The sequence below is a fragment of the Acomys minous genome, assembly GCF_964271855.1.
Source record: "Acomys minous genome assembly, chromosome: 13".
NCBI lineage: Eukaryota > Metazoa > Chordata > Mammalia > Rodentia > Muridae > Acomys > Acomys minous.
In genome coordinates, this window is record NC_140495.1 from 66,625,704 (window position 1) to 66,648,564 (window position 22,861).

Below are 22,861 nucleotides of genomic sequence, written 5' to 3' on the forward strand. Positions count from 1 at the left end.
ATCTAGTGCGATTACACATATACAATTCTATGTCATACAATTCATTTGGACTGATATAAAACATGAAAACAGTTTGCAAAGTACAAAGGCCAAATATCAAACGAAGAAGGCAGAAAATGCTTGCAGGATCTCTGCTGTAACTTGATACAGAGGGTGACTAGGTTAAAAGGGTATGGTGCGGAAGAGACTGTCTCTTTGGCACTAAGCAGTTTTAAGGAATGTGAGGAGAAAAGCACTGCAAGCAAGAAGTGAGGTGTGAGCACCAGAGACACCACTCCCTGCTCAGAGGAAACTGTGGAGGAAATGCTGCTTCTGCGGCAGCACCCAGGCAGTCTTCTTCGCCCACAAATCTGGTTAGGCAGCTGTGCCTCACTCGGGGTGAATTAGGATGTCATCCAGGTGGCGGACACATGAGTGGTCTGCTCCAAGCCAGTCTGTAGCAGAAATAAACCTGACACTCTGATGTGCATCTGTCTTGATACCCATATGCATCTTGACTCCATCTGAACTCTGATGGGAACTAAGGAGGGACGATCCCCTGACCCTAACAATTGGCAGACAACTAAGCATCAGCGGGGGAAAAAAAAACAGGAGGTGTAATACAGTCTAGGTTATAAGCAAAAAATTACTACAAAAGACAAAGACACTAAAAGACAACAAGAAGACAGGCTGACAATATAACTTACTCAGACTCAGTTATCAAACTCAAGGTAATTTGTAGCACTTTATGAAAATCACAACAAATGACTACGGCAATGTCCGCAGAAAGCAAGCGTACCTGTGCTGTGTATTGGAAAATGTCCGCGATAATTTTCATGGATGGTTCTGGGGGGAAGATGTACGTATTTCTGACCATGAACTCCTTTAGGATATCATTCTGAATTGTGCCGGTGAGCTTCTCTTTCGGCACGCCTTGTTCTTCCCCAGTTACTATAAACGTGGCAAGGACTGGGATAACTGCTCCATTCATGGTCATGGAAACAGACATTTTTTCTAAAGGAATTCCATCAAAGAGGATTTTGGTGTCTTCTACAGTGTCAATAGCAACTCCGGCCATTCCAACATCTCCACGAACTCGAGGGTTGTCAGAATCATAGCCTCGATGTGTTGCCAGGTCAAAGGCAACGGACAAGCCCTGCTGACCAGCTAAGCACGTAAAGAAAAACATGGACACGTTATAGTCTTAGATGGAAGTAAGTGGATGCGGATGTGTCTCCTCACACCGTACACTGTTAGCATATAATCGTGCTCATGTGAAACAAACGTTTAAAACGTTTGACTTCCTAAGAATCAGCTGTTTCCAGGAGGCTAAGTCACACAAACTGAGCTGCTAGATCTATGAGAAAAAAAATAGAAGCAACAGAGCACCACTAATTCTCATACCTGCTCAAGGGTCTGTTGCTGGCGCTCACGCATCAAATCATCTTTATTGTTGTTTTTCAGGGTTTTATTCAGATATTTTCAAGACTCATGAAAACATCTAGTTGATCACATATTTTTCTATCTTTTTAAAAAAATTTTAACATACGTTTATATTATTACACATGAATAAAATAAACTATATACAGCAGGAAGAACCATGAGACAGTCAGGAATTATATAAATGTTACATTCATAGTGATTTGGCTATTCGTATTTGTCAAACTTGAAGAAAGCATCTTTCCTATCTTGTCAGGTCTAAATTTCTGAATGAAAATCAGTATCTATCATATCTCATCCAGCTGATCACATATCCTTAATACAACTTAGCATGCATAGTTTTGCTTGTTTTACTCTTTATGGTGGTCATAACATAATCAAATATTGTTGGAATACAATTTTAGAAATTATTCTCATCATCCTCCATAAGAATTTAATGGAACTAGGAATGAAATCCAAGGCCTTCTGTAAAGCAGACAAGCACAATGTTGTTCAGTCCCTGTGCAAACTTTTCAAGTCACTAAAATGGTCTACACTAAATATGAATCCAGCTCCTCCCTTAGCAACATCAACCTAGAAATTCTAAAGTTTAGCATTCATACAGTAAGACTTTATTCTACACTAGAAAGGAAATTATACAATGTTCTAATGAAGGACAGGTTCCATTGTTATCCCCTCGTTTCCTACTACTGCGTTTGACATCATTTAAACTCCCAAGTCTTATCTCACCAAAGCTCATTATGGTAAAAGCTTTCCAAAGACAAACTCCATCTTTCTTTTCTTCACGCATCTTCATCTCATTTCTTTTCTACCCATGTATGTAGAAATGTGATTTATCCCCAAGAATTTTACACTCTTTGACTAATATCTCTTCGACCACAAAAGTTGAAAAGCATCCATTTGTTCCACAGTAAATTTAAGCACAAAGCTAATGTCATATTTACAGAAATGAATTAAGTGTATCGCGTCACCATAAGCGTCACGTCTCACATTAAAATCTTAACCTGTATTGAATTTCACTGAAAGGGGGAAATATGAAAGACAGAGGAGATGCTTGGAGAGAGGGAACAGCATAGGAGAGGGAGAGCTGAGAGAAATGAGGGTGGGGACCAGATGTGGGGAGAGCGTGGTGGGGGAGGACAGAGGGTTACAGAGAGAAAAGAAACTATGGGTAGTGGCATCTCTGAGACAAGCTGACAACAGGATGGGCTCCAAAAAGGATACAGGGGTAACTCTAGCTGAGATCCCTAGTCGCAAGGACATGGAGACTAAAGAGGCCACCCTCTAACTAGACAAGATTCCTAGCGGGGGGAGGAAAACACCAACCCACACACAAAAACTTCGACCAAAAATCTACCCTGCCTACAAGCCTACAAGCAGGGCTAAAGATAGAGCAGAGACTGAGAGAATGCCGGATCAGTCACTGGCCACACTATGAGAGAGAGCCAACCCCTGACACTATTAACGACACTCTGCTATGCTCGCTGATGGGAGCCTAACACAGTTGTCCCCTGAGAGGCTCCACCCAGCAATGGCTAGAAATAGATGCTGAGAGTCACAGCCTAACACTGGGCAGAGCACAGGGAGCCTTGTGGACGAGTTGGAGGAAGGACAGGGGACCCAGAAGGGACAGGGGCTGTACAAGACCAACATCTCCAACTAAACTGGGCCCGGGGGGGGGGGGGGCTGGTGGATACCAAAACACCAAAAAAAGACAGTGTATGGACTGGACCTAGGCCCCCTACATATATGTACCCAGTGGGTATCTTGATCTTCATGAGGATCCTCAAGAAAGGGAAACTGGAGCTGTCTCTGACTGGGACTCTCCTGCATACTTTTTTCATCACCTCCCCCTGGCGGACTACCTTGCCAAGAAGTGGAAGAGAATGCTAGGATGCACTCAGTCCAGATGCAACTTGATGTGCTGCAATGGGGGACAGGGGTCTCCCCTCTTCTGAGGGGTAGAGAAGCAGGGGTATGGGGGGAAGAGGGAAGAAGGGTGGAATCGTGAGAAGAGGCAGAGACATAAAGTGAGTAACTTAATTAATTTTTTAAAAATCTTACCCTTGATATTGTCCTTATAGAATTTATTGCTTTCTTCCACAGTACTAAAGCCTGCATACTGACGGATGGTCCAGGGCCTATAGGTATACATGGTGGGATATGGTCCACGCGTGAATGGTTTCACTCCCGGAAGCTCTTCAGGTAAGTCCATAGTATCTGCCCTGGAATACAAGGGCTTTATAGAGATCCCTTCTGGGGTGCGCCATATGAGGTCCTCTGGGTCTTTGCCTTTCAACTGCTTTTTGGCCAGCGTGGCCCATTCTGGGTGAAGGGGTTTCTGCTGATGCAGGAGCCGTTTCCATGTGGAAGCTGATGGGTCTTTTAGCTGCTTCAGGTAATGGGGTGATAACAAAAAAAGCTGATTCTTAGCTCTCAACATGGTGAAGCATGGATACTTCCAAAAGAAAATGAGAACTGACCTAAAAAAATTTTAGAAAGACAATATGCACACATTTAGAATTGTGAAGCAAATTGGGAGCCTTCAGTAGTAGGGGAAAAAAGATGGAGTACTGGTCCTGTTTTGCCTTTCTTCCCTTTTCTGCTCCTGTACTTGATAGTCTATAACACTTACCCTTGTTCTTCATAATTACTGTTGCTCTAGAGAAAGTCCTCTTACTCCAACAGTCTTACTGAATAGTCTTAGTCTTAGCCCCCTCAACTCATTCTGTACTGCTAAAATGCTAATCTGACTATATCACACTCCCCACAAAATTTTTCAAAGGTTATATCATGTGGTAGATGTAAAGTAGTATTTCAATTAATTTTCATTCAAAGCCTAATTACAGATCATTTAGTTTATGACAGACCTTACATGGGTGTGTGGAGAAAAGTGCAGGAAATAGGACTAGCACGCACCCAAGGCATCCATGACCTCTCTGTATTTGTCAAACTTACTTCTGTGTTTGTCATGTATACATTTTATATACTAGTAATATTTAAGTACTCATAGTTTACTGCATTTGCCACATGTTTACCCACACAGAAAAGTAGCAATCTGCCTCAATTACTTAACACTTAATTGCCACACAGTGTCAACATATAGAGCCTATAGTTTTAAAAAGAAAATCGGACACAAATTTCTTTAACATAGTTATCTCACCAGGTGCTTTACACTAATTGGGCAAAGTGAGTTTAAAATTCTATTTTTCATATAACTTCTGACCTAGCAATTTAATAAAGCCTTGAAGACTGTCAAATACTTATTATGGTTTACAGAACAAGAAAAATAGGCCTAATACTAAGTGTTTTTAATTACTTTACAATGTAAACTTCCAATACATAAAAACTCAAAAATGCTACCCCCTTACGCTGGGTAACATCCATCCTGGGAGAGCTTCTATAATGAAAGATAAAACAGACATTCTCTGTTGTTTTATCTACACTAGAGAAACAGAAACATTACAAACATCCACAGTTAGACTACAGGTATTACAACATGGGCAAATGATAGAATTTAATGCAGCTATTATATTTCATATCAGAATTTACAGGACTATTCATTTGTGACAGTGAACATAGAAAAAAGGAAGACTTTAAGGTGACTGTGTGATCTGGACATAAATTATATTAATGTATTATGTTTCTGGAGAATATTTCTCTGTGCAATTACCATTGTGTGCACTTTCTCTAAGTATTTTCGATTAATTTAAAAGTTATGTTGAGCATGGTTTCTATTAATGAAAACAGGCTCAGAAAAGTTGGAAGAATCAGAATACATCCTTGTAAACTTGATACATTAAAATAGATGTTTTTAAGTCAGCAGACCAGAATATAAACATAAATACAACAAAAACAATTCTAAATTTTAAAGCTTTTGTAATTTTTCACCTATTAAATTCAAGAAAATTTTGCCATCCATTTTTATTTCAAGCCACTTAGATGTTGGCAAGCCTAAAAACTGAGCCATACACAATGATCTTACAACTTTACTCTTTCTGCTGGGATGCATAACATTAAAAGGAATTTGGAAAAACGTCTAAAACTAGATTGAAGACAGAAGCATACTCATTTCTAACAAAAATTTTAATGAATCTTTCTTCAAATTGGTCAAATAATAAAACAGGGTCCCATCCAAGACAGACTTCCTGAAAAATAAAAGGCCATATTAGTGAAAGTTGAAAACAGCACTTCCAAATAACACTACTATACAGACATAATGCCTTTAATCCAAGCACTTAGGAGGCAGAAACAGGTGGGTCATGCCAACCTGGTCTACATGGGGAATTTCAGGCCAGTCAAAGCTACAGAGTAAAACCCTGTCTCAAATATATATATACCTACCTACACACAAATATAAGAGTACTATTGATGGTAACAGGACTTCTAAATTTTCTTTGAACAGTCATTTAAAAAAGCTTCAGGCATTCAACAAAGCAATATGTAAATGTGCTAAAGGAGATTAGACTGTATTAAAGTGAAATAGTGAAGGTCATCCTCATTCCTCCAGAAAAAAAAAAGTATTTAGACAAAGCCTGGGAACCTTAAACCCCATTGCTCTTGGGAGGCAAAGGCATAATGATCTCAAAGTTCTAGCCCAGCTTGTTTTTCAGAAAGAGTTCCAGGACAACCAGAATTACACGGGGAAAAAACCTTTCCAAAACCGTATTTCAAAAAAGAAAAAAGAAAGAAAGAAAGAAAAGAAAATAGGAACAAAAATAACTCTCAAGTGTAACTGTTTCCAGGTGGCGCCATAACACCCCGGAAGAGCTAGCCGCTCCCAAGGTTCGATATGCATATGTGGTGACTACACAAAGCATGAAAATTATTAAGATAAAGGACCAATTAGTCTAGAGCAACAGTTCTCAACCTGTGGGTCGGGACCCTTTGGCAACCCTTCATCTCCGAAAGTATTCACTTTATGATTCATGAAAGTGGCAACATTACTGTTATCAAGTAGCAAAAAAAATAAGGTTATGGTTAAGGGTCACCACAACTTAAGGAACTGTATTAAAGAGTCGCAGCACTAGGAAGGTTGAGAACTAAAGCCCTAAAGGAATCATTAAACACAAAATTATGTTGGACAAGAACCAGCAACTTGGAAGAAAATCACACGCATGTGTCACGCTCCGAATGGCAAACCTGAGAAGTTAGCAAATCGGACTTTTGTATCAAATTAGACCTGCCTTTCCCTTTTCAGCTCTTCCTTCTGTCACCTGCTTTTTTTGTGTGTGTTTTTTTTAATCCTGCCTCTAGTAAAATCACCCTAGAAACAGCCTGAGCTTCACCTAAGTATGGATCCAGCTAACTACAAGCGACCTCTGCCTTGCGCGTGCGTGGGAAGCTACAGAGTTTTGCAACGTTGACTGCAGCGCTGTTGAAAAGCACTTTGCAGCGGTGACCTCCGAATTCCAATGGCCTAGCCGAAAATGAGAATAGGGCCGAAGGGAACATCTTAGCTTCAGAAGCAAGCAGGTGCCTTCCTGTCTGTCACCTTAGGAAGGAGGAAGAAGGAAGCAAAGGACAGAGAGGTGGAGCAGATAGATGAACGGACCCAATAATAAGGAAGAGAGCCCTGCAAGCCTGACGTGCTCCACAACACAGGGGCCTACTCACAGGCCGCGAGGTGGGGAGCGACAGGGCCGAACCCCGATCACAGAGCTGAACCCCGATCCCTGCGGGTCACAGGTGCTGACAGCCCGAGACCGCGAGCCTGTCCCATCAGGGGGCGTAGCCGACACCGCCCTCGGACCAGCCAATCAAATCGCGCCGTCGCGCGCGCGCGTTTCTGATGACGTAAAGGAGTGGCCCGCCGGCCAGCCTTCTACTACAAGTATATCCACTTTCTTTATAGGCACTTCCGGTTCCCAGGTCGTTTGGGTTTGTTTGTTTTTTTTTTTCTTTTCTCTTCCGGTTGTTCGTGCGTCAGAAGACTTAGGCGCGATTTTTAAAGAAACAGCGAGGAGTCCGAGAAAGCGGTTAGGCGGCTGACGGATCGAAAAGGGATGAATTTTGAGCCTCACGCGTTTGTGGTAAACTCCGTTGGGTTTTTTTTTTTTTTATTCGTTGGTTTATTTATTTAAGGGGCAATGCCTAGTGTCCGAAGAGGTCTCTTCCACCCGGGACAGCGGCTTGAGATAATGGCTTCTCCAAGGAGGAGTCAAAACATCCATCCTCGCGTCCCAGTTCCCCCTGACCCTCCCGGTTCTCGTTCTCGAAGTTCTGTGTACCCCGTCCTGGAGCGACCGACTGTCTAGCCAAAGCTTACTCTTGTTTGTGGTTCGCAGATGAACGTCTAGATTGAGATAAGTCCGTTTAAACCAGTTTCAGCAAACCGGCAAAGAAAACAAGCCAAGGTAGGGTGCCTCGGCCCTGTTTCTCACTCCTCCCCTGAACATTCCAGTCTAAACCGGCTGGTTCACGAAGCAAAACAAACCATTGACCTTTGAGCTGTCACACCATCAGACTTAGCTGATTTCATTTAAGCACTTTCGCTTCCTCCTAGCTAATACTCCAAAGATATCCCCACACCTGCCAACAAATCAATTTGATTGCATTTAGTGTATCTCATACATATTCATGCTTCTTCCAACCACTATTAAGCTATGATTTCCTATGAATCTGGGAACAGTAAAAAAAACAAAACAAAACAAAACTCTTCTTCCTTCATTCCTTCTTTCCTTCCCTCCCTCCCCACTTTCCTTACTTCCTCCCTCCTTTCCTTCCTTTCTTGTCCGAACGGGACAGAAGTCAGGGCCCTTGTTTCTTGCAGTGTCTGCCAGATTCTTACAGTATCTGCCTTGTGGACTGTTGTAGGAGTTTTGGGTATTCTGTACTTCCATTTCAGCATTGAAGGTTCCCAATATTGGTACTGTCTTATCGGTGCGGAATTTTAGTTAATTTACTGGGTTTGGGGATAGTATGTTTTTAGTTAAATTGAGATTTAGGACCTGGATTTTTTTTTTTTAACTCCCTGACAGGGTTTCTCTGTGTAACAGAGCCCTGGCTGTCTGGACACACTTTGTAGACCAGGCTCCTGGAGACCTACTTGCCTCCTCCTCCCAAGTTTTAGGATTAAAGGTGTATGCCACCACGCCTGGCCCAGAATGGGCCCCATTTGTCCCCCCTACTTGTCCCCATTTATAGCTTGTTCTTAACCACATGCCAGTGGCTGTCAACTTGAGCCATTTTTGACTCAAAGGATATTTGATAGGGACCAGAACCAGTTTGGGTTGCCACTGTTTGGGAATGGAGTGATTGTAGTAGCATATGTAAATAGGAAAGAAAACCGCTGCTAATCATCTTAAAGTGTACAAGTCAGCCTTTCAAAGCAATAAAAATATCTGAATCTTAGTGAGGTTGAGAAGCCTTGCCATTACAATCTATTACCTCAGCATAAAATCACCACTGGCAAAGGACCAGTTTTGTTTTGTCTTGCTTTTATCCTTCTGATAAGTTAATGATCCATTCAACACCAGCAATGACCCTGCTGTGAACTATGCATTGGGGATTTTATGTGTCAGTGTAGGTGCGCTCAACTTGTAGCCATTGTACCACATTGGTGTGGGGTGTTAATTATTGGTGAGGTAACAATGAGTAGAAATGGTTAGGTAGCATATGAAAATACCTTTTACTTTCTTTACAATTTATTGGAATCTGAAAGTGATCTGAAAACTAAACCATTTTTTAAGTATTGGCTATTAGAAAGAATGAAAGTCTAAAGATATGACCAATTATTTTGTGATTGAACTTGACACACATGAAATTCTGTTAAATTTCTATAGAGATTTTAATTCTCAAGCCAGGCATGGTGGCAGATACCTTTAATCCCAGCACTCAGAGAGGCAGAGGCAGGCAGATCACTGTTTGCGGCCAGCCTGGTCTACAAAGTTGAGACCAGGACAGACAGGGCGACACAGAAAAACCCTGTCTCAAAAAAGAAAAAACAAAAACAAAAACAAAACATACACATACACACACACAAAGAAAATTTATCCTCAATTTCTGTATTTAATATGGTTGTACAAAATGCTTTGTAAATCACATCTGGTGTAGTGCTGAGTTAAATGAGTATGTAATATCTAGAAAAAAATGATTGACAGAAGCAAGCTTCATCAAATGATAAGAATCATAAGAGCCCTAGACTTGTATACAAAAATAAAGAATGATTAGAAAGGATTTGGAAAGATGTTGGCTCCTAGTCTGAGTGAGCAGAGATAGGCTAGAAAACAGATCAGCTAGAATATGCAGAGAGTCAGACTTACTCAGTGGGTTAAGAAAGCAGATTTAGCCAGAGAGGAAAACTTACTGTGAGAGTAACCGGAGAGAAGGAAGAGAAGGTGCAGAGGGTTAGAGTCTTAAGGACTGGAAATGTCAAGGAAAAGAGTGTAGACGTTACACAGATTAAGTGAATATTTCACCACGTATTTTGTTCTGAAGTTTAGGACTGTGAATGACTTAGTAGGCCTGACTTGTGTATTTTCTGTATGACTGAAGGTATATTGATTGGCTCAGGCATATGCACCTAACTGTGAAAGTGGTTCTAGGAGCTTAGAGTTTCAGTTCCTCTTCATGGTGACCTTTCCATCACCTGGTGACGGGCTGGGTTCCAAGAGCAGGTGTTTCCGAGCACAAGGAAGTTGATGCTGCCAATCTCTTCCTGTGTAGGCAGTATACGAGAACAGAATCTCTTCTGCCATTTGTACTTATCAAACAGCTGCAGATTCTGCTGTGATATAACATAGAGCGGCCATTGACCCTGCATCCCTCTAGGTAGTGAGAAGGAATTGAGACCATTTTCATCTAAAGATCTCAGCCCCCTCTTTTCCTCGCCTATATTTAGTGAATATGAACTGCTTTAATGGCGTTTCTTCGAGGATAGGTCCCCAAGTAAACCTGACTGGATGTGGGTTGGTGTTTTATTACAAGACACTGAGTTGTGGGAATTCACTATTTTAGAACTGAAGCAAGGGAGTAAGTCTGGGCATTGAATAATCTGCCACGTTGCTCAATAACAGGTAAAATGATTTGGGAGTTTTACTAATATTTGTACCTGATTTGATATGTTTCTTAAATGTCGCTTGTGAGCTTTGAACTGTTTTTTCCCCATAGCTTCTTCCCATCTTATTTTAAGCAGGTGAGGGTGTGGAGAGATGGCTCAGCAGTTAAGAGCACTGGCTGCTCTTCTAGAGGACCCAGGTTCAATTTCTAGCACCTACATGGCAGCTCACAACTGTTTATAATTCCTGTTCCAGAGGATATGACACCCTCCACAGACATACATACAGTCAAAACACCAATGCACATAAAATAAAAATAAATAAATTATTTCTAAAACATGTAAGCCTGTGAGAGGAGACTTTAGTTTTTAAAAAATAAAGTTCTTTTTTTAAGAGGCTTAGTCCTGGCTGTTCTTCAGATGGCCTGGCTCAACTCCCAGCACACACAATGCTAAGTGGTTTCAGAGGCTCTATGTTCTCCTCTGGCCTCTATGGCCACCAGGAATGCTTGTGGTTCACAGACGTACGTGCAGGCATTTAGCCATAAAAATAAGTAAAATTTACAAGCAATAAATTTGTAGAGTTAGAAAGAGAATGGTGACAAATTTATGCTAAGAATTAAAACATATTTGTATATGTACTTTTTTACACTGAGCATAATTTATAACCTATCCACTCACTATAAAACAGGAATATATAGCCCATCCCTCTTTTCTTTTTATCAGAAATTACTCTACTTATAAAGGTCTACCAGAAACCGAAGTTAGTGTAAATGTCACCATTGGTACCTCCATCACCACTCCCATATCTGTTTGTAACCCATGAGAGCACTGAGTGGTCTCGTACTTGTGCAGGTTTATTACAGTTCACATAGTCTTGAGAGGCACAGCCTGCCTCCTTATAAGGGGCAGTCTTTCACAGTCTTTCACCTTACTATTCACAGTGTGAATTGATAGTACAAGTCTATAGTTTTCTCCTTTGCCAGAAATTGAATTATAGTGAACCTATTGCTTAAAATCCAGTAATGTTCTCTGAACTGACATTGCCTGTATTCATTTTATATGTCCCCTTTTTGAATTTAAAAATAGAGATAATATTGCATGTGGGAGTACAAACATTCAAAAGCATCTTGAAAGTGATTTTTCTGAAACCATGCAAATGATTTTAAGGAGCAAGATTAAATTAGTATTCTTTCACTAATGAGAGCCAAAGGTTATTGTTTGTTTGCTTTGTTCATTTGATTTTGAAAGAGGGTTTCATTTGTCTTGTCAGAGGCCTGCCTCAAACTCACTCTGTGACTGAAGATAGCCTTAAAATTACAATCTCTGGCTCTACTCCTGAGTGCTGAAATTACAGACACACACACACCAAGCTAGATTTTATGCTGTCATTGGGGATTTTATGCATTTCGGATAAGCCTTCAACCAACTGATCTACATCTTCAGCCCCAAAGTTATTTTTTAACATAATTAAATTGTTTTAAAGTTTTAAAAACAGAACATGCTTTTCCCAAACTCTGAAGACATAGTTTAGAACAATTAAAATGTAGTCTTTTTGGCTTCCTCTGGAAGCTGATAGCAGATTCAGAGACCTGCAGGCAGATATTAGGTGGTGCTTAGGGAACCCTCAGAAGGGTTATGGGAGCCAGAGCCCTCAAGAACCCCACAAGAACAAGGCCCGCAGAATCAGCTAGGCGGGGCTCAAAGGAGCTCACACAGTCTGAAGCAGCAATCCCAGAGCCTTCAGGAGTCTAGATTTTCTACATATGTATTATTTTTGTTTAGTTTAGTGTTTTTGTGGAACTCCTAAAAGTGGGAGTAGGGATATTTCTGGCTCCTTTGCTTGCTCTTGGGACCTTTTTCTCCTACTAGGTTGCTTCAGGCAGCCTTGATAGGAGGGTTTGTTCCTAGTCATGTTCTTTCTTGTTAGACCATGTTCAGCTGATATCCCTGGGAGGCCTGCTCTTCTCTGAAGGGAAACAGGAGCAGTGGATGGGGGCTGGGATGGAGATGGCAACTTGGAGGAGTGGGAGAGGAAACTGTCATCTAATGTAGTGTATGAGAAAAGAATAAAGTTATTTAATGTATAAGCCTTTATAATTTTTCTCTTATTTTTTTTCACCTTTGCAGACTATGTATCATTGTAATTGTACTGTTTAGATCAAAATGTCTGGTAAAGCAAATGCTTCTAAGACAAAGTCTCAACAGTTAAAAAGAAATGCAAAACGAAGAGCTGATGAGGAAGTGGATTTGCCAGAGAATGAGGTAATAAGATATCAAGCGTATCATTTAGATCTCTTTGATTGAAATATCATCTATTCCCTTAAAAAGGCTAAAAGCCGGTTTTACTACAAATTATAATTTATACATTAGTGCATTCTTTGTAATGTAATATATATGCTATCTGTAGAAACAACACTATGCATTTTTTGTTTTTCCTGGAAGGTATAGTACTACTCTTTAGGGTACATGGAAAATACATGGCATAGACATCTCTATCTGTTGTTTGTATATCTATAGGTTGGAAACACAGCGGAAAGAAACAAAAGTCATGCAGAACATCCGTCCTCTGAAGGTATTGATCTTATGTGTCTTGTTTAAAGTGCCTTCAACTGATTGTCAAGAAAACCTTTTCAGCATCCTGGTTATGAGTTCAGCGATAGTAAAGGTGGTTATCAGCAGCCACGTTCCCAATATTTAAATCTTGTAGCAAAGGTGTTAGAGGTTCATCTGCCACATTGAAAGAAACTAGAAGACAAATCATTATCCCCCACTCTGAATTACTAACCTCTGTATAAAGACAAACAACTTCCTTCTCTTCAACACACCTGTGCTTTTGGTTCTGGCAGCGCTGTGCCTGCAGATCATTTATAATCACTAGCTCGAGCTCTTCAAAGTTAATAAGTTTGACATACTCGTGTTTTCTTAAACATCACGTCTTTGCAAAAAGACTCTACTATCAGTGCAGATAGTGTTCTGATTTTCTATTTCTAGGATGCCCAGCGTTTTGCTTTTGTAATTTCTGTACTCCTGTAATTTGCATAACAATATCCCCTTTTCCTTACCTAATCTTTGTGAATCCAGTATTGTATCTTGTTGCTGATCCCTTGTAAGTAGAACAGTTCCTTATTTAATTCCAGGAGCAAACACTGTTGAGCAAACACTGTTGAGGTTTATCTGCTGTTTGATAAGCACTAGGAAGTGAGTCCTTGCTCTAGCTTTTCCAGTGTTTGGTAGAAATAGTCTTCCAGTATTTTTATTGTTTTTTTTTTTGTTTGTTTGGTTGGTTTTTTTTGTTGTTGTTGTTGTTTTGTTTTGTTTTGTGTTTTTGTTCTTTTGAGACAGGGTTTCTCTGTGTAGCCTTGGCTGTCCTGGACTCCCTTTGTAGACCAGGCTGGTCTCAAACTTACAGAGATCCTCCTGCTTCTGCCTCCCGAGTGCTAGGATTAAAGGCGCCACCATGCCCAGTTTAGGAATTCAAGTCATTTTTCAGAAGCAATTTTTAATAATACTAACTTGATTATCTTCATTTAAAAGTGTTTGTATTGCAGTGTCAGTTGATAGTATATCAGGTATCTTTACAACAGGCAAATTTGTCTTCAGTAACTGATATGTCACAGCTGCACTAAGGTGTGGGTTAAAGAATAAAACGTTTTAGTCTCATAGTGCTATTACAGTTTTTTATATCAAAATTAATTTTAGGTAAAACTGCAAACTTCTAAATTGATTATACTCCCTTTTATTATCACTAACAGGACAAGCAAAACGTATGAATCTGAAACAGGTTAAAATATCATCCAACAAGAAAACAAACTGGCAACCTCTCCCAAAGAATACTGAAGAATATTTGAGAAGTATGATGGAATCGGTAATTCTGTGAGTTAAAAATGGTTTTTTTTTCAACTCTTGGCTCCCATGTAGGTATTTACTATTTACAATATTTTCTAAATATTATTACATATTTTAGTTACTTTTTTCATGGCAGTGACAGAATGTCTAACATAAACATCGTAAATAGCAGAAAGATTATAGGCTCACAGTTTCAGACGATCTGTTCCACAGTCTGTAGCTCTGGTAATTTTGAGACTTTGGAAGGCAAAACATGACAGTGGGAGCAGAGCACAAGACTGGCACAAGGGATCAGGTGTCACTTAAAATCAGTGCCCTACATATCCTCCAGCTAGTCACTACCAACTCAAACTTCCATGAGTTGAAGACTGTTGTATTAATTGAAAATCCCTGATCCTTCTATTTTACCAATAAAGACTCAAAAGCCAGATGCTGTGGTAAAAAAAACCTGCTAGCTCAGAGAGGCATAGAAAGCACCCAACTGAAGTTCCTACTCAGCTCACATCCCAATGGAGAAGGCCCAGAAAGGCTCACAAGATCAACTGGCAGCCCAGGAGGAAAATGTCAAAAACCCAAGACCAAAGGCTTGTTAGCTCAAAGCCCAAAAAGCCAAAGGCTAAGCAGCTGAGGTGCTCAAGAGCTGGAGAGCTAAGAGCCAAGCTAAAATCCCAAGCTAAAGAATCACCAAAAACCAAAGACATATCAAATTTAAACCATGTTTTTCTATTTCAGAAAAAGATATTCATTGATTTATGATTGCCATTAGCCTAACAAAAGAGCTTTCCTTAATTGTAGAAACTTGGGATTCTATCAGTGAAGTAAAAAAATCAGTCTGTATGGATTGATTTGTAATCTGTAAACTTTTAAATTGTATTGTCAATATTGACCTTTCAGAAGTTGTGTTCATGATAAAACTTTCAGTGAAAGCTACCATGTTATATAAAATACAAATAAACTGAGAGAAAACTGCTCCCTGAAAGAATGTAACCTCATCAGAAAAGTTGGGCATATGAATTATTACAATATGATTCAAAGAAAATGTGATCTTTCTGCTTAAAGTGTTTTGTATGTAATAGAAGAGAAATACTATGAAATTACCGTGTGTGTGTGTGTGTGTGTGTGTGTGTAAATGCAACCACTATTTTGTATTAATATACACCAATAACAATAGAAACATAGATACACAAAACTAAAAATCTTAGTATCATGAATCTCTTCAACTATAGGTAAGTTATGTTGCTTTAAAATGTATCTAGTAAACCCACAGAATCAACTAGCCTGGGCTTGTAAGGGCTCACAGAGACATCACAGAGTCCCAGAGAGCTTTCATGGGACTAACCTAGGCCCTCACCACATATGTTACAACTGGTAACTTGGTCTTCATGTGGGTCTCCTAACAGTGGGAGCAGGGGCTGTCTCTGACTCTGTTGCCTGCTTTGGGGCCCCTTTCCTACTACTGGGTTGCCTTGCCCAGCCTTAATCAAAGCAAAGGAGGTGCCTAGTCTTACTGTAACTTGATATGCCATGGCTGGTGATATCCATAGGAGGCCTGCCCTTTTCTGAAGAGAAATAGAGGAGTGGATGGTGGGGGAAGGTGGTGGGAAGAGACTGGGACGAGAGGAGGGAGGGGAAACTATAGTTGGGATGTAAAAATAAATAATAAGATATCTAATGTAAAAGAGAAGGTGAATGATTCTGCCTAGCTAGTGAGGATGAACACCTGAAAGATTTTTGAAATTGTATTGTTTCAAAGTAATATTTTGTCAATCTCTCTTTTCCCCCAGAGAAATTTTAAACAAAAACAGTAAAAGGAAGGAACAAATTCAGTATCATCTTAACCTCTTGAAGAAAAGGTAATACACAGTTGGAAAGATTAGATTATAATTATTTTAAAGTGTGATTTGCCCCTATTCTAAAAATAGATCTTTGTGGATTATACATTTCAAGTAAGAGTTCACAACTCTGAATTGTCTTATGTCTTCCATTGCTGTTGCTTATTGTTACATCCTGTTCTTTTCCTTCATCTCTGACTTAATTACGTTTTCTTTTGTTTTATAAGACATCAGGACCAAAAACAACCTGGGAAGGAAATGATTATTCCACCTTACAGCTTATAGTTGATCACTGAGGGAAGCAGAAACCTGAAGGCAGGAATTAGAGCAGAGGCCGTGAAGCAACCCTCAGCAGCAAGCCCCGAGCGAGGGAGACACTGTGCCTCATAAAACAATGGAGATAGTTCCTCAGCAGCAACACCTAGGTTTAAACTCTGGCTTTTACACATATGTAAACTGGCAAGCATGTTGTAAAGTAATCATACCCAGATTAATCTTACTTCTACTGATAATCAGAGGATAGTATCAAATCCCAACTGGACCATTGAGTAAATTTAACTGCACTTCTCTAACATGCTTGAAACACTTATTTGAAAAGATTCTTAATGACTAAAAGTGACCCATGATGAAACAGTCTTTATGTTAATTCAAAACTAAAAGTATGCTGCTGCTTAGAGTGTGCAGAAAGGCTGTTTATTGTAGTCTAGGGATGACTTTGTGGTTAACTGACATTTGTCTTAACAGTTTAGTGAGACTGATTAACTGTAGGGTGTATGCCACCAATGTTTTTTCTTTTGAAAAACTAAAATTTTGAACATGCTCCCTAAAAGATAAATCTGGGTTCCATTCTATGTAGCTACTTTTAGATTTTTTTTTTCTTTTAGATCTTAAGTACAGGTATCCATTCTCTGAAATACTTTGGACCAGAAGTAATTTCAGGTTTTGGGTTAGTTTTAGACTTGGAGGTATTTATGTATAAACAACAATGAGTCATAGGGATAGGAGCCAAATCTGAACATGAAATTTATTCATTTTTTGTCAGTTCTCTTGAACTGGTTTTATGCAGTATTACTTTAAAAGTTTAGTTTTATTTGTGTATGTGTATGTGCACATGAGCACATATGCTATAGCACACATTGGAGGTCCAACGTAACTTTGAGGAGTTGGTTCTCTCCTACTTTGTGTTCCAGGGATTGAACTCAGGTCATCAGGCATGCTTGCTAAGAGTCTTTTCCTGATGAGCCATTTTACCAGCCCTTATACAATATTTTTAACACTCTTGAGTCAGTGTTTTGATAGTGAGTGTTTCACTAATGGTATCAGTGTGGCACCAAAAATGGTTCAGATTTTTATAACATTTTAGGTTTTAGCTTTGAGAATATTCAACTTACAGTATACTTTTTAGGGAAAAGAAATACAGCTCCTGTGACAGAATCAACTACCCTGATTTTATTCTTCTTAATTTCTTTCTAATAAAACTGAATAATCAGGGGTGAGAACCTTATTCCACTGTCTGCTGGAAGTGGGGAATCACACAGATCATTTAAGAATTTAGTAAGAATATAGACTAGGAACCGTATCACAGTACTCAACAGCAAAGCATGTAGAGAGCATCATCTTCTTTGACTAAAGCTATAAAACTCAATGATCTTGAAAACATTGAGATTAACCTCTTATTGGTATCATTCTATAAAGTGAGAGGTGTGGTTTGGGTCAGACTTAAAACTAGTTCTTTCTCTTGCCCAACAATCTATACTAAACTAACAGACTCACATACTATAGTAATTTAGAAAGTATTTAAACAATAGTAGAAATTTCTGATTTTTGAAATATATTACAAAAATGTATTAACTAAAAAATGTTCTAGTAAAGTAGCCTTAGCATTCCATGATTTGAGATTATTGCTAATACTTTGAAAAGTTGATGACCAGGGATGTTTTGGGGAGGAGCACCATTAACTATTGGGGGGAGGGGAGAAAAGAATGTTATAAACCTTTCAAGTGTGGGAATAGGAAAAAAATGAAGCTCCTCCAAAAAATAAAAATAGTAATCTTCCCCAAAATAAACATGTTGTATTCTGTTTTTAAGATTACTACAACAGTGTGGAACATTGAAAGTCCCTCCCAGAAAGCTGAACTATTTAACTGATTTGTCAAGTCTGCTGAAAATGGAAAAGGCACAGGAAAAAAAAATTGAAGAGAGCCTAGCTTTACTGCAAGTATGACATTCAGAAAGGTCTCCATTTGAGAGCTGGGGATGGGAACAAGGGTAAATTTAAACATCATAGTATTATTGGTCTAGTAATGAATTCAAATTTTGGATTAGGGTTTTTGTTGGTTTTCTTAATAAAAGCAAAGCATTCACTTGAACTTTAGGCCTCTAAAATTGAAATGTTTATGGTTTATCTTGGTCAACACTTTTCCTCACCAAGTTTAATGGTTAGTCAGTTTGAAGAAAGACAGGATAGCTGATTGGCCCAGAACTCTTGTGTAATGTGTCCTGATTCAGCCTTTAACGTGTTAAGCCAGTCCAACTGTAGAGAGCCTGTGTACAGCAACATCAAAAATAGGAATAATATATGTTCAATATTGTGGATTTTATTAGGACTTTAACTAAAGTGGTATATTAATTTTACATATTTGTTAAGTCTTTTAGACTTGTGCATCGAAATAGTTACAGATGAAGTGTGGTACAATGTCTAGGATATACTTTAAAATAGTGCAGCTTTAATAACCCAGGAGTTGCTTTCCACTGTACTTTGCCTGAAGTCAGTATATTCCTACATTTTCATTTTTAATACATTTACTATAAAATATTAACTTTTCTTTTTGCCTTAGGAAGAAATAGACAAAATCGTCGAGACCACAGAGTCAATGACTGAAAGTATTCAGAGCCTAAAAAACAAAATTCAAATTCTGACAAATGAAGTAGCAGAAGAGGAACAGAAGGTGAAAGAGGTAATGGTTTAAAGCCGTATTGCTAGTATTTAAATAAAAATTTTAATCCTAAATGTTTTCAAGATAGCTTGAATATGGCAAGGTGAACAAAGCCAGCTTTCCTAAATAATCCCTAGCTTTTTGTTTCTATTTAGGTATTTCTCATGGATAATAACAAGGCACTGACTCTTCCTGAACTTTCTGAGAAAAGTCTTAAAGCACCCATACTTCATGTAAGTATCTATTTACCATACTAACTATTGCCAAACTATCACACACACACACACACACACACACACACACACACATACACACACACACACATGCTCATAAAACCATATCCCATTTCTTTAAACAAACTAATCCTGTTATAAATATTTTGACAAATTTCTTACTTTTTTTTTTTTTAACTTTTTACTGATTCTTTTTGAATTTCCTATCATGCACCCCAATCCCACTCATTTCTTTCTCCCCTTGTATGGCCCTCCACCGTTGCAGCCTCCTCCAATGGAGGGGAAAAAAACCTCACTGTGGAAGCTGTGGTGCGTCACAGTGTGTCCCACAGCATACCCTTTTGTCCACACTTCTTTGTGTGCAAATGTTCATTGCAGTGACTCGTTGGCTTGGTCTGATATGAGACCTCTGGCTTCTGCTACTCTATCAGTACTGGAACCTCACTGGGAGCCCTCTCGGATATCCTGTTGTTGCCCTGTGTCAGGGAGATCCTGCAGCTTTGGATCTGCAGGAGTGGCCTCTTCATGTACTCCAGCAGTTCATTGACGGGGTAGATCTTGGGGTGGGGCAATTCAAAGCCCTGGATCTGGGCCTGAGAGTTATAAGATCTAGTTAGCTGCCAGCTCTCCCACTCTCCCGCCCTTGGCACTCACTCACTCACGAGCAACCGTACACCAAGGGCCAGCTGTGCCCTGCTGCCCAGATGAGGTACAGGGTCCACTCCCCCAAGTGTTGCAACCAGTGAAGGACATGGCCAGTTCTCCGAGTCTCGTGACAGCATAGATGGCAAAGGATGAGAGAGCGGAGGAGGGTGTCTGTGCCGCTGCCCAGCGGACAGGAGGCAGGGACGTTCTAAGTTTTGACTCTTAACAGTGACGAACAGCTCTTTATACACTAGCTCTGTAGTATGTCACTAATCTCTACTCTGGTAATTTGTCTTTCTTCCAAAGAGTTCAATGATCCTGTCCTGTAAATGCCCTTTGTATTATCTGTAGTGCTCCTCTAGAGCAGGAATGGGGAGGAGAGGCTTATTTGAAAAAAAATGGCCCTGGCTGGTGATTAGTGAAGTTGGTGGTGTGTACTTAAGATTATAGTATACATCTACAAATAACAGACATTTGACATCTTTTGTCACAAAATGTGAAAATTAATTGTACTGTCTTGCCCACAGAAAGAAATTTTGGCACTAATTCCCAACCAGAATGCTCTTCTGAAGGACTTGGATGTTCTTCATAGTTCAGCCCCAGTGAAAAACATGTCAGCATTCATTCAAGAAGCCTATCAGAGACTTGACGACTCCTAAAGGGTTGGTTTTGGTGTTGTTTCTAAGCATTGTTCCATATTAATGTATTGTTCGTGAATTGTATAACTTTTTTCCTTTTTAAGACAGAGTCTCACTCTGTTTGTCGCCTAGGCTGCCTCAGAACATACTGTATCCCCCATACTGGCCTTGACCACAGAGAAGCCCTGCCTAGCATCCTGGGTGCTGGAATTACAGGGATGAGCCGCACATCTAGTCCAAAGGTGTACAGCATAACTGCATAATACTACAGAGCTGAAGTGTTCACCAGACAATTAACCCTGTTATCTACTTTAAATCTATCATTAGTATCTAATCTATAACATTTTATAGCCGTTGCTAAATCTAAGAAATATACATGTATAGTTACCATGTACTAAGAATGATTTTTAAAATTAAATAAAAAGGCCATGTTTGAATTGAGCTGCTTTATTTGCAAATGATTTTGTGAATTTGGAGAGTTGGCATGTAGTGCCTACTTGGTAGAAACCTGACTGTTTCTGTCTCTCTTTACTCATAGCCTGCATTTTCTGTCTGGTCATGTGGGACTTGGAACATCCCAAATGTTTTCTTAACTCCCTGATCTTTCTGGCATTACTACTGTTTTTTTCAGATGTTTTTGCATTGAACATAAAAACATTTTAGTCCTTTGGTTAGTGAATTGTTTGATGCCTAATAGTTTCTGCTGTCATCAAAGCATACTCTAAGATAGTTTAAAGGGAACCTGAGTGCATATATTATGCCCTTTCAGAAGAACAGAACAATCAAACAAGAACAAAACACCCTCAAAACTTTTTTGGTAAAACCCAGCATTGGAGAACTGACCACCAAAGGTAGAAGGGACTAAGAGATGAAATGAGGAGGCCAACAGTCTAGAGTGACAAATGGTAATGTGTGAGACTTGCAGGCAAGAGTATATAGTTGGTGGCTAGACAGGAGGAGCCTGGCACCCTGCAGTAGACAGAGGGTTGCTATGGTAACCTACACAGAAGTGGCCCACAGCTAACCTAAATGTACCTGGGCTTTCTGTGGAACTGTTGACATGCCAGGTCAGTTATGAGACAGCCTGGGTGCTAGTGCCCACCGCCAGTCTTGAGCTTACATTTCCACAGCTGTCCTCCAGGGTAAACCAGGGCAGCTGATAGGTGAGGTGGCAGTTTTTGTCAAGACAGCATTAGTTATATCATGTTGTATCCCACCAAAACATTTTTGCATAATCCTTGATGCTAATAAGTTTATCCATGGGAAGAAATAATTTGGGAAGCAGGTCTAAAATCATCTCTAAACAACAGTTGTACATTGGCTTGGATTTTTTGTTAATCTATGTAGAACTGCAACTGAATTTTCTATCATACTAGAGGATTTGTGTTAGTTTATTTAGGAAATGCCATAATATTGCTAATTGTCCCCAAGAATTGACCTGCAGTTAAATATGTTGGGATTGATGCGTATTATAATGGGAAATCATGTCTCAGGGATCCTGGAGCTGCTTAATCCCAAAGAATCAGAAGCAGAGTCATCTCAGGAAGTGAAGGGCAGGAGGACTTCAGGAAAACACTAGGTTCCACAGGACACCTTAAAGCCTTGCACTCAACAACTGAAAACTTGGTGCTTTTAGGCCAATAGAACCCCAAGTCATTACCTAGGACATAAATGCCAGGAGGCTGCTTTCCCCAGGATGTCTACTTGATAGACGATTTCAAGTCAACTAGAATATTGATTTATCCTTACCACTGAGTGGGAGTCACCTCACTGTGCTGGCTGAACTGCGTGCTGCCCTCCTAGCTTTGGAAGTGTAGCCTTTAATTTAGATCTGTGCTGTTGTCCAGAACATAACAGGCCAAGAAAAGCTTACAGAGTTTCTTTAAATCCTTTATTTTGACATAACTTTTGTGAAAGATTTGAGGTAAATATATAGCTAATACTCTTTATGGCCAAATAGATGCTAAGTAAATAAATAAGGTCTGAAGGAACGGCAGGTAGCAGTGTAGCAAAAGCCCACATGTCCCAGAAAACAAAGATAATGCTGTAATAAAAAACAGATAGCTGTATGAAGCTCTGATTCTTTTGAAAAAGAGCCAAGCCACATACTGAGTACACTCAGACTGGAAAACGCAACATTTATTAAACAAAGTCCTCATAAATAAAGAACTGCAAAATAGGTATTATAAGTTAAATTCCAAGAGAAAATGGATGAATTCTTAAAGGAAAGCTTTAAAAGTTAAGAAATGTTTGAATACTATTTAGCCTTATAATAATCACTTAGACATACAAACTAAGTGCTTTCACCAAT

The 22,861-nt window shown here is 39.5% G+C and overlaps 2 protein-coding genes across 4 annotated transcripts in view; one reads left to right on the plus strand and one right to left on the minus strand.

Annotated features, from left to right (window-relative positions):
• MMUT (methylmalonyl-CoA mutase) overlaps positions 1-7,164 on the minus strand; it is a 29,980-nt gene extending 22,816 nt beyond the window's left edge. The window contains exons 1-3 of one of the 2 annotated variants that reach the window (XM_084752277.1): positions 7,036-7,164; positions 3,484-3,902; positions 779-1,146 (exon numbers count right to left, since the gene is read on the minus strand). In XM_084752277.1, the coding sequence (XP_084608403.1) occupies positions 779-1,146; positions 3,484-3,862 (747 nt within the window). In that variant the 5' untranslated portion in view covers positions 3,863-3,902; positions 7,036-7,164. Of the gene's footprint in view, positions 1-778; positions 1,147-3,483; positions 3,903-6,973 lie in introns of both variants that reach the window. The other variant, XM_084752278.1, reaches the window with a different exon arrangement.
• A 127-nt stretch (positions 7,165-7,291) lies between these two features.
• CENPQ (centromere protein Q) lies at positions 7,292-20,991 on the plus strand. 2 transcript variants are annotated; one of them, XM_084752281.1, is made up of 11 exons: positions 7,293-7,451; positions 7,707-7,775; positions 12,548-12,682; positions 12,938-12,992; positions 14,173-14,293; positions 16,051-16,119; positions 18,187-18,316; positions 18,936-19,055; positions 19,190-19,267; positions 20,440-20,574; positions 20,683-20,991. In XM_084752281.1, exons 3-10 carry the CDS (start codon positions 12,584-12,586, stop codon positions 20,569-20,571), a joined length of 804 nt encoding a protein of 267 aa, XP_084608407.1. In that variant the 5' UTR covers positions 7,293-7,451; positions 7,707-7,775; positions 12,548-12,583; the 3' UTR covers positions 20,572-20,574; positions 20,683-20,991. The 2 variants fall into 2 exon arrangements, with proteins under 2 accessions (XP_084608406.1, XP_084608407.1); XM_084752280.1 differs by having other exon boundaries at positions 7,292-7,451; positions 20,440-20,991.
• The last annotated feature ends 1,870 nt before the right edge of the window (positions 20,992-22,861 follow it).